The 12860-nt window shown below is 44.6% G+C and overlaps 1 protein-coding gene and 1 pseudogene across 4 annotated transcripts in view; both read left to right on the forward strand.

The window, feature by feature from the left end:
- Positions 1 to 12860, forward strand: part of ARHGAP44 (Rho GTPase activating protein 44) — a 192789-nt gene that overhangs the window by 132361 nt on the left and 47568 nt on the right. For all 4 annotated transcript variants that reach the window (XM_025864183.2, XM_073881743.1, XM_073881745.1 and 1 more), the window contains exons 4-6: positions 2372 to 2448; positions 8477 to 8588; positions 10800 to 10876. In XM_025864183.2, coding sequence (XP_025719968.1) covers positions 2372 to 2448; positions 8477 to 8588; positions 10800 to 10876 — 266 coding nt within the window. The remainder of the gene's footprint in view (positions 1 to 2371; positions 2449 to 8476; positions 8589 to 10799; positions 10877 to 12860) is intronic.
- LOC112817325 (U6 spliceosomal RNA) lies at positions 2981 to 3078 on the forward strand (annotated as a pseudogene).

Below are 12860 nucleotides of genomic sequence, written 5' to 3' on the forward strand. Positions count from 1 at the left end.
ATACATTGCCAAAGTTCCCAAGAAGGCAGAATCACTCCTGATTAAGAACTAATACCTTAAGTCATGGTGCCTCTGTGAGCATATATTCATACCTGCCTAACTCTTTTCATTTTTAACCACTTTAGACACTTTTTAAAAAATGTGCTTTAAATAACTTTCTTTAAAAGGTGATGTGGGAGTACCCACTCTCATAACACTGTTTACTGCGCCTTTAATTAAGTCTCCAGAAATGTGTACATAATACCTTTGTAGGACAACTAGAAAGTGACGTTTAAATTTGGATACATTAATACTGAGTTGCGTGGTCTAGTTTTTACCAAGAAGAATGTCCCATTTTATTTGAAGTGATGAGTAATGAGTTTATCCCTTGGGTGAAAGACATCTGACTTCACTGGAGGGGACATGTCTAAGCACAGGGAGGGGTATATATTTTAGACCCACTGAAGGACCTTATCCACACAGGTGTCTTGGGCTCTCTACCAGGATTTACCTCAGGAACGACATGAATTTCCACGTCACTCTGGGGGGCTGACCTACCTGCCCGTGTCTTCCCTGGAGATACCTTAGAGCATGTGGATCTCCTGGGGGTGTTCAAAGCAGGGACCTCAAGCCAGCCATGTTAGTTCTACCTCAGGGCCTTTGCACTTGCAGTTCCCTCTACCTGGACTGTTCTTTCTCAAATCTTTTTGAGGCATGGCTGACTCTCTTCCACTTGAGTTGCATCTTAAATGCCACCCCCTCTGAGAGGTCTTCCCGTGTCGGGGCTCCATGCCCCGCCACAGCCCACTCCCCATTGTCCTGATTTCTGTTGTCCATACCACTTCCAACTATTTGAAATGATCCCCGTTACAGTTTGCATGTTTATTTTTTATTTCCCTGCATGTAGAATATAAGTTTCACGAGAGTAGCTGAAGATCTCTGTGTAATAACAGAGGAGGCTCTGGACTGCGTGCAGTCCAGTTGCTTTCCAGTTGAAGAGCTTATCCATGTAGCATTGTGGTTTCAGCTCAGTGAGGAGAGGGCTTGGTGCTTAGCAAGGAGGGAATGGGCCATGCTACAGTAGTGTGGATTTGCCTCTTTTGGATATTTCCTGTAAATCGAATCATCTGATCAATGCCTTGTGTGTCTGGCTTATTGAGCATGATGTTTTCAAGGTTCATTCATGTCCTAGTATGTGTCAGCCATTCGTTACTTTTTACGGCCGAATAATATTCCACCATACGCATATACCACTCGTAATCCATCCATTCGTCAGTTGACGGACACTGGCGCTCTTTGCACCTTTGGGCTGCTGTGAATGGTGCTGCTGTTCACGTGCATGCATGGGTTTTTGTTGGGACAGTCTGTCTTCAGTTCTTTTGCATGGCATTGAGTAGCCTTGCCAGGCCATTTGGTAATTTTGTTTAATTTACTGAAATACTGCCAAACTTCAGCACAGTGCTGCCCCGTTTTATGTTTACACCTGTACGGCACGAAGGTTCCACACAGGCTCACCAACACTCCTCAGGCTCACCAATACTTATTTTCTGATTATCATTATTACTCCTCTTGCCATTCTCGTGGGTGTGAGGTGGTAACTCACGGTGGCTTTGATTTGGATTTTCTTCGGACTTTCTTCGTGACTCATGATGTTTAGTGCCTTTTCTAGTGCTCGTCAGCCATTTTCTATCTTCCTTAGAGCGTGCCTTTATTTTTATGCTTATTTTCTTTGCATTGTTATTGTATGTGAACACTTCTCTCTCTTTCTGGACCATGAGCTGCCTCATTTATTGATTTTTTTTTTAAGATTTTATTTATTAAAGGGCGCCTGGGTGGCTCAGTTGGTTAAGCGACTGCCTTCGGCTCAGGTCATGATCCTGGAGTCCCGGGATCGAGTCCCGCATCGGGCTCCCTGCTCGGCAGGGAGTCTGCTTCTCCCTCTGACCCTCTTCTCTCTCGTGCTATCTCTCATTCTCTCTCTCTCAAATAAATAAATAAAATCTTTAAAAAAAAAGATTTTATTTATTAAAGAGGGCATGTTCTGCGTGGAGCCCTGGGTGTTATGCACAATGAATCATGGAACACGACATCAAAAACTAATGATGTAATGTATGGTGATTAACATAATAAAAAAAATGCAGCCTGTAAACCTTGGGCTAATTTTCCAGATTGGCACATTTAATTCGGTTTTTATTTTCTAAATTTTGACCTCTGAATCTAATCTGTCCTGTATGCCATGAATGTTTAGACATACTTTAAAGTCCATTTTTGTCTTAGCTAATACAGTACCTAGGCAGTATTTGACTTTTTGCTGTTTCAGAGTAGGCAGTGGCTGTTGAAGTAATTTTCATTACAACAGGTTTTTTTGTTTTTTGTTTTTTTTCCTTTTCAGAAAAAGTTGCCTTTGACAACACTGGCTCAGTGTTTGATGGAGGGGTCAGCTATCCTGGGAGATGACACACTTCTCGGGTAGGTGACACCATGTGTGGGATTGCAGCGAGTCTAGGTAAGCTCCCATCCCTGAGAAGTGGGCCAGAAATTCTCAGGGATGCACTGAGGACCCTTGAAGACTAGTTGGGACTGGGGTGGGAAGAAGAAAAGGTTTGCTGGTGAGAAAAATCAAAACCCCAGGCTCCAAAGTCATATTGGCTGTGCCGGGAGGCAACTCCCCCGGGGGGAGAAATTAGCATAATAAACACAATAAATGGTTGAAGGACAAATGAAATCCCCAGGGCTCCAGCCGAAATAAATGGGAAACCTCTCCATGTCAGATGTCAAAAATTATAGGATTCCCAGAACAACCCAGGCTGAGTTTGAGCTCACAATAAAAACAAACTAAAAATAGAATCGTCGTGAGGGAGGATCAGCAAGGCACGATCAGCAGGAGAAGCGGAGAGAACTAAAAATAATGCGGTAATATGAAAGAAAATAGGAAGTAATAGATATCAATATGTATGAAAGAGTTATGCTTAAAATGAAGCTTAAAAATTAAGGACAATGCGCGCTTTAGCAGCACATATGCTAAAATTGGAACAGTAGACATTAGTATGGCCCCTGAGCATGGGTGACAGGCCAATGTGTGAAACACTCCATATTTTAAGGAAAAAAAAAAGTTCCTGTTGTAACTATCTGTGGTGACACGTTAACTAGACGTACCGTGATGCTCATTTCACAGTATATGCAAATGTTGAATCCTTCCGTTGTACACCTAAAACAAATGTTATATGTCCATTATAGACTTCAATTTAAAAGACAAAATCGTCCTTGACCAAAGAACCAAATGATATGGAAGGAAAAAAAGAATAGACTGAATTAAAGAAAAACCAAATAGAACTTTTTAAAATTCAAATCATACTTATTATAATTTAAAGCCATGAGACAAGCTCTTGGCGAGGATTCAGAGAAAAAGGAACCCTCGTGCCCTGTTGGTGGGAATGCAGACTGATGCAGCCACTGTGGGAAACAGTATGGGGGTTCGTCAGAAAGTTAAAAATAGGCTTAACCATATGATCCAGCAATTGCATTACTGGATATTTACTCAAAGAAGACAAAAACACTAATTCAAAAGCATATATGCACTCCTGTGTTTATATTGCAGCATTATTTATTATAGCAAAGATACAGAAGTAGCCCCAGTGTCCATTTATTGATAAAATGAATGGACAAAGAAGATGTGGGGTGCATGAGTGTGTCTATGTATAAGAGTATTTATATATAATGGAATAGTACTCAGCCATAAAAAAGAATGAGATCTTGTCACTTGTGACCGTAAAGATGGACCCAGCGGGTATTATGCTAAGTGAAATGAGACAGAGAAAGACGAATACCATATGATTTCACTTATACATGGACCCTGAAAAACAAATGAACAAACAAACAAAAACAGAAACAGACCTATGAATACAGAGAACAAACTGATGGTGGCCAGAGGGGAGGGGCATGGGGGGGTGGGCAAAATGGGGGGAGCGGAGTGGGAAGTTCAGGATTCCAGCTATGAAACAAGTCAAGGGGATGGAAGGTGCAGCATAGGGAATTAAAAAAAAAAAAAAACAACTTGAGATTAACTGAAATTGCACACCAATAAAGAATTGGTGAGCTTGCAAACAGATGGGAAGTTGCCACCGAGAACGAGCAGAGTGATTCACAAGAGATGGGGAGGTGGCATTTGGAAATGGACAAGCATGGATGATAGAATGCAGCCCTGTGTCCTGGGAGCTGTTCCCCAAGAAGAGAATGAGGACAAGGGGAAATTATAGTGGAACTTTTATTTTCTAGATTTAAAAAAACAAACAAACAAACAACCCTAAATCTTTAGATTGAAGAAGCACAAAATATGCTAACTGAGGTCAACAGAAAGAAATCTATCCCCAGATGCACGATAGGAAGACTACAGATTATTAACAAGAAAAAAAAAAAAAAAAAATTTAAAAAAAAGCAGAGGAAAAGATGATTGCATGTAAAAGAGCAATTCAAGGGGCGCCTGGGTGACTCAGTCAGTTGAGCATCCAACTCTTGATTTCGGCTCAGGTCATGACCTCAGGGTCATGAGATCGAGCCCTGCTTTGGGCTCTGTGCTCAGCGGGGAGTCTGCTTAGAATTCTCTCTCCCTCTCCCTCTGCCCCTCCTGCTCGGTCCCTCAAACTCTCTCTCTCAATCAGTCAATCTTTTAAAAGAGAAAGAGTAATTCAGTTGATAGCAGACTACTTATTCATCAACCAAAATAAATGTGAGGCAGTAATGGAGGAATCCCTTCAAGTGTTGAGTGAAAATATAAGAAACCTAGATTCTATGATGAACTTAACCATTATGTAAGAATAAAGGGAAAGTAAAGATAGTGCAGGCAAAGATTTAGGAAAAATTACTACTCGCATATTCTCACTGTAAGAACTAGTTAAGGTGTGTGAAACAGGTTACATGCAGAAGGAAGGAATGACATGCAAGTAGCCAGATAGCATAAAAAATTGAGTGAGCGCCGTGCAGGGGCTGGAAATTCTCTTTCTCTCTACCTGTCTGAGGTTCCTTGAGTGGGGCCCTGCAAATTAAATTGATCAACAGAGGAAAGCATGCACATTTTATTAACAGGTGCAGTGCATACACGGCAGAACTCGGTGATGAGTAACTCAAAGGCAGGTTCGAACTCGGGCTTAGGTAGCACTTTTTACAAAAGAACAACAATTTTTAGGGAAGTGACAAGGCAAAGGAGAAGAAATGTGAATTCCTAGGGTGGCAGGTATATGGGGGAGCAAATGGAAGATAAGGCTTATGAGTCAGGTTTATATGTAGGTTCCTGTGGTGCATTTCTGGGTTCATGTCTGGCTGATAAGGCTCTGGAGTTGTGTTTGGTGATTGACTTCTGTCCTTCCAGGTAGGGAGGGGAGGACGACAGCTTTACAGTCCATGTCCTGCTCTTAGGGCAAATAGGGGGAGGGCAGAGATCTCTTCTGTATCTGCTTCTCGATTGTCTTCAGCTCAAAATAGTCCTTATGCCCAAGCGGCATTTTGGGGATGGCATATTCTGTTACCTTTTGGTGTAAAGAAATACAAATAAGCATTGAATTAAAACATTAATTTGTGTGTGTTGGGGGGGGGTTGTAAAGCAAAGTGAAACAAAAATACCAGAAAATAATAGCATGGAACATTGGGAAGGCGATCAGTGTTTCAAGGTCTTTAACTCTTTGAAAGATAAGGTGTTGCATTTTTGTGTAAGGTGTGTGTGTTAGAAAAGCAAGAGGAACCCCAAGAGGAATAGAATTTGGCACTTCGAAATTAGTAACAGGATGAAAAGGGAAGTAAATAAAATAGGGAAAAAAAAAAAACACCCTAGAAGGGACTAAAAGAGCAAAAAGCAAGGAAAGAGAAAACAAAGTAAAGGTATAAGTTAAGAGCTTTTTATCTGCAGTCATAAAAGATGGAATAAACTCGACAGCTCATAATATAGAGCATCACAGGTGGAGAAACATGCACGCTCTTTTTTTTTTTAATTTTTATTGTTAATCACCATACATTACATCGTTAGTTTTTGATGTAGTGTTCCATGATTCATTGTTTGACATGCACGCTAATTCTGAGATTCGCCTGAAGCACAGGGACACAGGAAGGTTGGAGGTGAAGGGATGAAGGACACCCAGGTAAAAATGACAGACTGAGCACAAACATCGAATTTTGTTCCCTTCCCAAATCCACTACGATGAAGGGATTTTTTTTTTTTTTTATTAAAAGACATGAACCCAGAAAGGCATGAAAAACAGGAGAGGAAACAAAATTTTGTGAGCTGTGAAGCTTAGAATGGATTGATAACTCACTGGACAGGTCTCAGAAAGTGAACTCTGGAGCCAGAAGTAGGATATACAGACAGCCAATGTCATTTACATCCTGAAATGCTTGCAGGCTCAGGCGTGGTGGCCCCAGGGATCTCTAGAATGGTGAGTGGGTCTTTGGGGCTGGGAGGTGATCCAAGTTATGAGTGTGTGTTGAAAGCTAGCTTATTTTCACTTGGGTGGCTCAAACCCAGCCCTTCTCCACAGCTCTGGGAGACCCTCATCTCCTCACCTCCAGCCCCAGCAGAAGAGTCTGGAGCTTTATTCTCTGGAGGGTATAAAGCAGAGTGTCCCCAGGCTGTGGACACCATGTAAGGGTATCACACATTAAAGTGACTAATGCCTACTGGAGGCTGAGATTCTGCATCTCTCTCCCCCCCACCCATGCGACCCCCAGGTCTTTCCTCTGTAGGCAGGAAAGCAAGAAGAGCCTTCTCTGGCAAATGTGACCGGCCCAACAGGAATGAACTAAAGACTCAAAGATATTGGAGGGGGCGATGCTTGAACAAATGGCCCAGCTCAGCCATCCTATAGATAAGCTTGCAGCCGATGAGCTTTACTCACATACTCCAAGCTGTTGAGTCCCCACTCTTAAATATAGACAGGCGTCCAAGCTCACCAGACTTTGGAGGAAGTCTAACCTGCAGCCTACATACCAAAACAGTAGGGGAGGAGAAAATATAACTCGGAAGAAATAGATATTGCATGGGAAGGAGATTTCAGGAAAACACATTGCTTACATTGTCAAGTGCTAAGAGAAAATAATGCATCCATGAATGAAAGCCAGTATGTTTTTCAATTATATCTCAATGAAAAAAGAAAGAATTAAAAAACCCAGGATGTCAATAAAAAAATGCTATGGGAAAGAAATTCTCTGAGGTCGAGAGCAAGCTCATGGAAACAAAGAGTACATTTTCAGTGGCAAGTTTGGAAGATAAAGTCGAAGAAATTCAGAGACGAGTAGAAGACAACCATGACAGGAAAAATAGAAAAGTTGGAAGATTAGAGGACCAATCCAGTAAGTTGTAGGCCTGAATAACTTATATTACTAAAATATAAGAATAACAGTAGTAATAAAGTAATCCAGAAGAGTTTTCCAGAACAGAAGGACCTGAGTTCCTATATTGAAAGGGCTCACTGAGCTCCTGATACAATAGAAAAAGTTGAACCTGTGCCTGGGCTCACCGCTAGGGAAGACTAGTGACAAGTACAGAGATTCTACAACCTTCTGGAGGAAAAAACATGGTCACATAGAAAGGCTCAGAAATCTGAATGCTTCCAGACTTGCCAAACGCAACAATGGAAACAAGGAGATTGCTGTGGAATGCCTTCAAAATTCTGAAGGAATATGATGCTCAGCATAGAATTCAATATCCTGCCTAGCAATCAACATGAGGGTAGAGGGGAATGTCATGACATGCAAGGTCTCAAAAATTGGCTTCCTGCACATTCTTTCTCGGGCAGCTAAAGCAAGGTGTGCTCTACAATGGAGTGACTAAGAAAGAGGTAGACACAGGATATGGGAAATAAGATCTATCTGGCATAGGACAGAGGGAGAGAAAAATCCCAGGAAATGGGGAAGGAAGTGTGCAGGAAGACAGCTGTGCCAAGGGATCGAAGGGAAAGTCAATCCAGGTTGACGCAGGTCCAGGAGAGACGAATTCAAGATGGAATTCATTCACATCAAGTGTGGTTCAGTATCTTAGACAAAATAGTGGTGGAGGATTTGGGGTTCAGTCAGGTCTATAGAAAAACTAAACAAGCAAACCAAAGCAAGACAATTATTAACTCTACAGAGAGGACAAATGTGTGGGAAAGACCAGTGATCACCATATCCTACCCAGCCAAACTCTGAATGGCACATGGGATCAAAATGTAGTGCAAATACTAAAAGTCTACTGATATAAATAAATGCAGGGAGGGCAGATGTAAAGATCACCAAATTCTCATTTTCCGGAGTTGACTGTCAATAGCCAATGCTTAAAAAAGAAAAAAAAAAAAAAGATTAACAAGTAGCATCAGGAGCATGGAGGTAAGTAATAGACAAATCAAATCAAAGACACCATTAAAAAAGGAACAAAGAGAAGTCCATGACCTGAAAGTTGAAATTTGCAGCAGATCGGAAAAAGAATTTGAATGCCCTCTCCATCCACACCTATGGCTTTCCCCTCCTGTTGCAGGAAGATGCTGAAACTCTGCGGAGAGACAGAGGACAAGCTGGCTCAGGAGCTGATCCACTTTGAGCTGCAGGTGGAGAGAGACGTGATCGAGCCCCTGTTTTTGCTGGCCGAGGTAAGCCGCACACATGAGGCCACACTGCCCGGTGACCCTGTTCTTCATCAGGAATTATCACTGCCCGTCCGCCTGGTCTGGATTCCCCGATGTGGCAGCCCCTCCCGCTGCCTGCTGGTCCCCTCTCCCACCCACACTCTTCTCCCCTGGTGTTCCGGTGGGGACAGGAACAAAGCTAGCTCCCAACGGCCTTCCCCACCAGAGCCTGCACGCTATACCAACCCTGCCCTCCACCCATCTCCCATCTTCTGGAAAAGGAATGGCAGCCCCCAGTCTCAGGAGGAGACTCCCTGTAGGACCATTGGCACCTTATGTGTACATGCATCCCTTCTCTTTCATTTAATTCGATTTTATTATTTCTTACTTTAATTCCAGTGTAGTTCACACACAGCATTCTGTGAGTTTCAAGTGCACAATAGAGCAAATCAGCAGTTCTATACCTTCCTCAGTGCTCCTTGCGATAAGTGCACTCTTCATCCCCCTTTGTCTTTGGATCTTAAAGGATACCAAATAAAACCATTTGCGTACAAAGACACCTTGATGTCCACGTGACAATTTGGCTAGCTTCAACCAAGTGAAATTGTGTCAAATAAGAATGGAAATGGTGGGCGCCTGGGTGGCTCAGATGGTTAAGCGTCTGCCTTCGGCTCGGGTCATGATCCCAGGATCCTGGGATCGAGTCCCGCATCGGGCTCCCTGCTCCTTGGGAGCCTGCTTCTCCCTCTGCCTCTCTCTCTCTCTCTCTCTCTCTGTCTCTCATGAATAAATAAATAAAATCTTTAAAAAAAAAAAAAAAGAATGGAAATGGTTGGGGATTTTATGTGCCTTGAGCCCTTGACGTCCCACCAGTTGCCCCGAATTGGCCATCCAGGACCGCCCCAGCCCCGTCCCATGGAACTGCAGATGCTCTGTGTCTGCACGGTTTGCTAGCCACTAGCCACCTGGGAGCTAGTAAGCTCTTGAAACGTGCTTAGTGTCACTGAGGAACTACCTTTTAAATTTTATTTAATTTTTGTTCATTCGAATTTAAAACGCTGTAGCCACAGGAAGCTAGAGGCTAGCATATTGGACGGCATTGCCCTAGACCAGGCCTGGTTTCCTTCCTGGACTGCCCCCAGCACCTCCCCATCCTCTGGTGCAATTTCTGTCACAGAATGCATGGGCAAATCGTTAACCAGAGTGCCTAAAAGTTTTCAAGGAGAAAATCCTATATATGGTGGTTTGACAGAGATCAGCTCTAGACTCCTCAGATGCTATCCTCTTACAGGCTGTTGCCCAGCCAAGTGCATATGTGAGAGGCCCTTTGCTCTTCGGAAAGGTGGCCTGCGGTCTCAGGCAAAGCCTGAAGTAAACCCAAGGGACGCGTTTGACCTGGGTGCTGAGACTCACTTGTACCAACCAGATGTCCCCAGTCCCCTCCAGCTTTGCTTGTGGGCTCTGTGGTGCTTGGAGGAACCCAGGGCCACTTCTTCTCTTCCATATCAGATATGGTTCCCCTCCATACGTTACTCACCCCTGCTCCAAAGACCTTCCTCACGGTTCTCCCTTCTCTATAAAAGCCGTGGCCTGAGATGATTTTTGGTTTCAATATAGTCAGTTTTCCCTTTTAAATTCTCACTTCCTGCCCCTCTTTGGCTGAGCCCCGGGGCCCAAAATCCCACACTGGGATGTTCAGTGGAGATATTTTTAGAAATAAAACTGTAAAAAGAGCATCCACATACAACCAACCACTGTGGAAGAACTTGTCATAGCTGAACAGAGCCGTGGTGATGTTCATCGGGTATTTATTTGGGGGGAAAAAAGAAGTTTTACTTTATTTCTGTAAAAATACCTCCTGATTGCATTCCCCCATCAGATCTCAAGCCTCCTGAGACCAGTCATGCTGCTGTCTGTTTTGAATTAGGTCTGTGTGTCAGCTCGTTCTGCTTTTCTCCCCACGCATGGCCCTTGTGCTGTGGACAGAGCTGGGATGGAGCCCACGTTTGCTGGCCGAGGTGGAGGCAAGAGTGAGACCGGGCATAATAAAGTGAGCAGAGGAGTAGAGAGCCCCCAAAGAGGGTTGGGGTAAAGGAGGGCCTGGCAGGTGTCCAGTGAAGCCGGAGCAGCAGTGAGCTCAGGCAAGAGAATTGAGGGTTTCCTCTGGAAATGAGCCCTCCAGCCCACTTAAGACTTCACCTGAAGCTTCAGTCTGACTCTGTCCTGTGACCACAGGTGGAAATCCCAAACATTCAGAAGCAGAGGAAACACTTAGCAAAGCTGGTGCTGGACATGGATTCTTCACGAACGAGGTACAGAAGGGTTTCTTTGCTTTCCTTTTTGCTTCTTGGAAGAGGAACAGTGATTGTATTTGGGGGGTGGGGAGGGGTGTGTGGGTAGAGGCATTTGTTGAGTGTGTTTTTGTTCTCTTAAGTTTTTCTTAATACCCTTGACGTGGCAGGCACCGGAGGTGAGTGTCGTGAGTCAGAGATACGGGGGCCCTGCTCTCACGGGGGCTGTAGCCCAGTGTGGGAGACGGAGACCCTAGACAAGTCTGTAAGTCCTGTGAGGAAGGTAGCGTGGTGCAGTTTTAGGGGAGAGCAATGGAGAAAGGGAGACTACAACGTTAGGTGGGCTGAAACAGAGAAGTCGTCTTAGAGATGGCACTTGATCTGGGACCTAAATGATGAGAAGGAGGCAGCCATGCAGAGATTGGGCACAGGACATTGAGTCCATGACAGCAGGAACGGCATGTGCAAAGGCCCTGAGGCAGAGGGTAAGGGGAAGATAAGGCTGCCATATTCAGGGTACAGCACCAAGGCGGCGTGGCCGGGGTAAGAGCCAAGGGGGACATAGTAGGAGCTGAGCTCAAAGAGGCAGGGTGGGTGAGGTGTTGTGTCTAAAGAAGGGGGAAATTTCTGGTTCTGGGACCTGCCCACCTTTTCCTAAAGCCAGTGTGTATAGCCCTCCTTTCTGTAGCCATTCTCTGAACCTGAGGCCAGTATGAGGGAAGCAGCATTCTAGCTGTGTTGCTCTCCTCCTGCAGCGTCTCTCAGAAGCCTCCAGAAAGTGCCTGTTAGAGCAGGGGGTCTCCAGAGGCCCTGAGATGCCATTGACTCTGACCGCCATATGTCCCGATGGTGCATATACAGCTTCCTAATTCTCGCAGTGGTGTATGCGCCTAACTGTGCAACTGGAAGGAATGCAGGTTCCTGAAGATTAATACAGAAGGAACATTTTGGTGCTACCAGAGGTCCTTTGCAGGTCACTTTTAATCCTCTCTGTACCTCTTTTTAATTTTCTTGAGGAAAAGAAACAAAACCAGAAAATACTGATCTACTCGGACTGAGAGATGTAGTATAGGGTCCTGAAGCCGGAGTCCAAGGTGAGATGGTGAGATCCAGGTCACCTGTTTTCGAGACCTGTGAGCTTGGTCAAGTCAGTCAACCTTCCAGAGTTGCAGTTCCATCACCTGCACGTAGGTAGTAATACCGTTCATGAGTTGACGTGAGGAGGTTGTGTTGAGTGTCGGTTGAGATCACATTTGTCACAGCGCCTCCCAAGTGCTAGTTGGGACCCTAGAATTCTGCATCTGGACCAATACGAAGTGTAGGGCGGTCCCCCCAAGACCAGAAAGAGAACAGGTTAGTACAGCAGAGAAACAAAGATGTCTTTCGTTAATTTAGTGTTTCCCAAACTTCAGTCCACCCGACCAGTTTTGGACATCTGAACCCACGCATCTCGCAAAAAGTCGATCCGCTTCTTCAAAATGAATCCGTTCAAAAAATGTTAGAGCCCTACCGCCCATCGAAAGGCACTACCCTTTGCTGTGAATGCCCGGTAGACACAGAAGTGAACAGGACAAAAGCAAAGCCAGTGCAGTTAAATTTTACATCCTGTTGCCTATGGAAGGCTGTGATCCCGAAGCTCATCCCCTTCTGTTAAGAAGGAAGAGGAGGAAAGTTGTCAGAGTTTTTCCGACCCAGGTCTGAGGCTCTCTCCTTCGTGCTTGTGGAGGAAGACTTGAGCAGGCTGCGTGGGGAGTATGGATTTGGCACCACCGACTACCGTATCCTCAGACCACGTCCACTTGCCGCCCATGACATCAGCGTTCAAGACCCACTTCTGGGGAGTCACACGAGGAGTAAAGACATGCTGATTGTCAGGAAATCTCTACCTCCCCCATCCAAATTTTTATGCTTCTAAACTTCAGTCGAGACCCTTGACAACCTTTGTCTTTTCGGAAGCCAACCCACCCCAGCTTCCTGCCTTTCCCCTAACCCCTCGCTCTTCATC

This window comes from Callorhinus ursinus, unplaced genomic scaffold, assembly GCF_003265705.2.
Source record: "Callorhinus ursinus isolate GAN/ISIS: 27379988/994484 unplaced genomic scaffold, GSC_fseal_2.0 scaffold43, whole genome shotgun sequence".
NCBI classification, from domain to species: domain Eukaryota; kingdom Metazoa; phylum Chordata; class Mammalia; order Carnivora; family Otariidae; genus Callorhinus; species Callorhinus ursinus.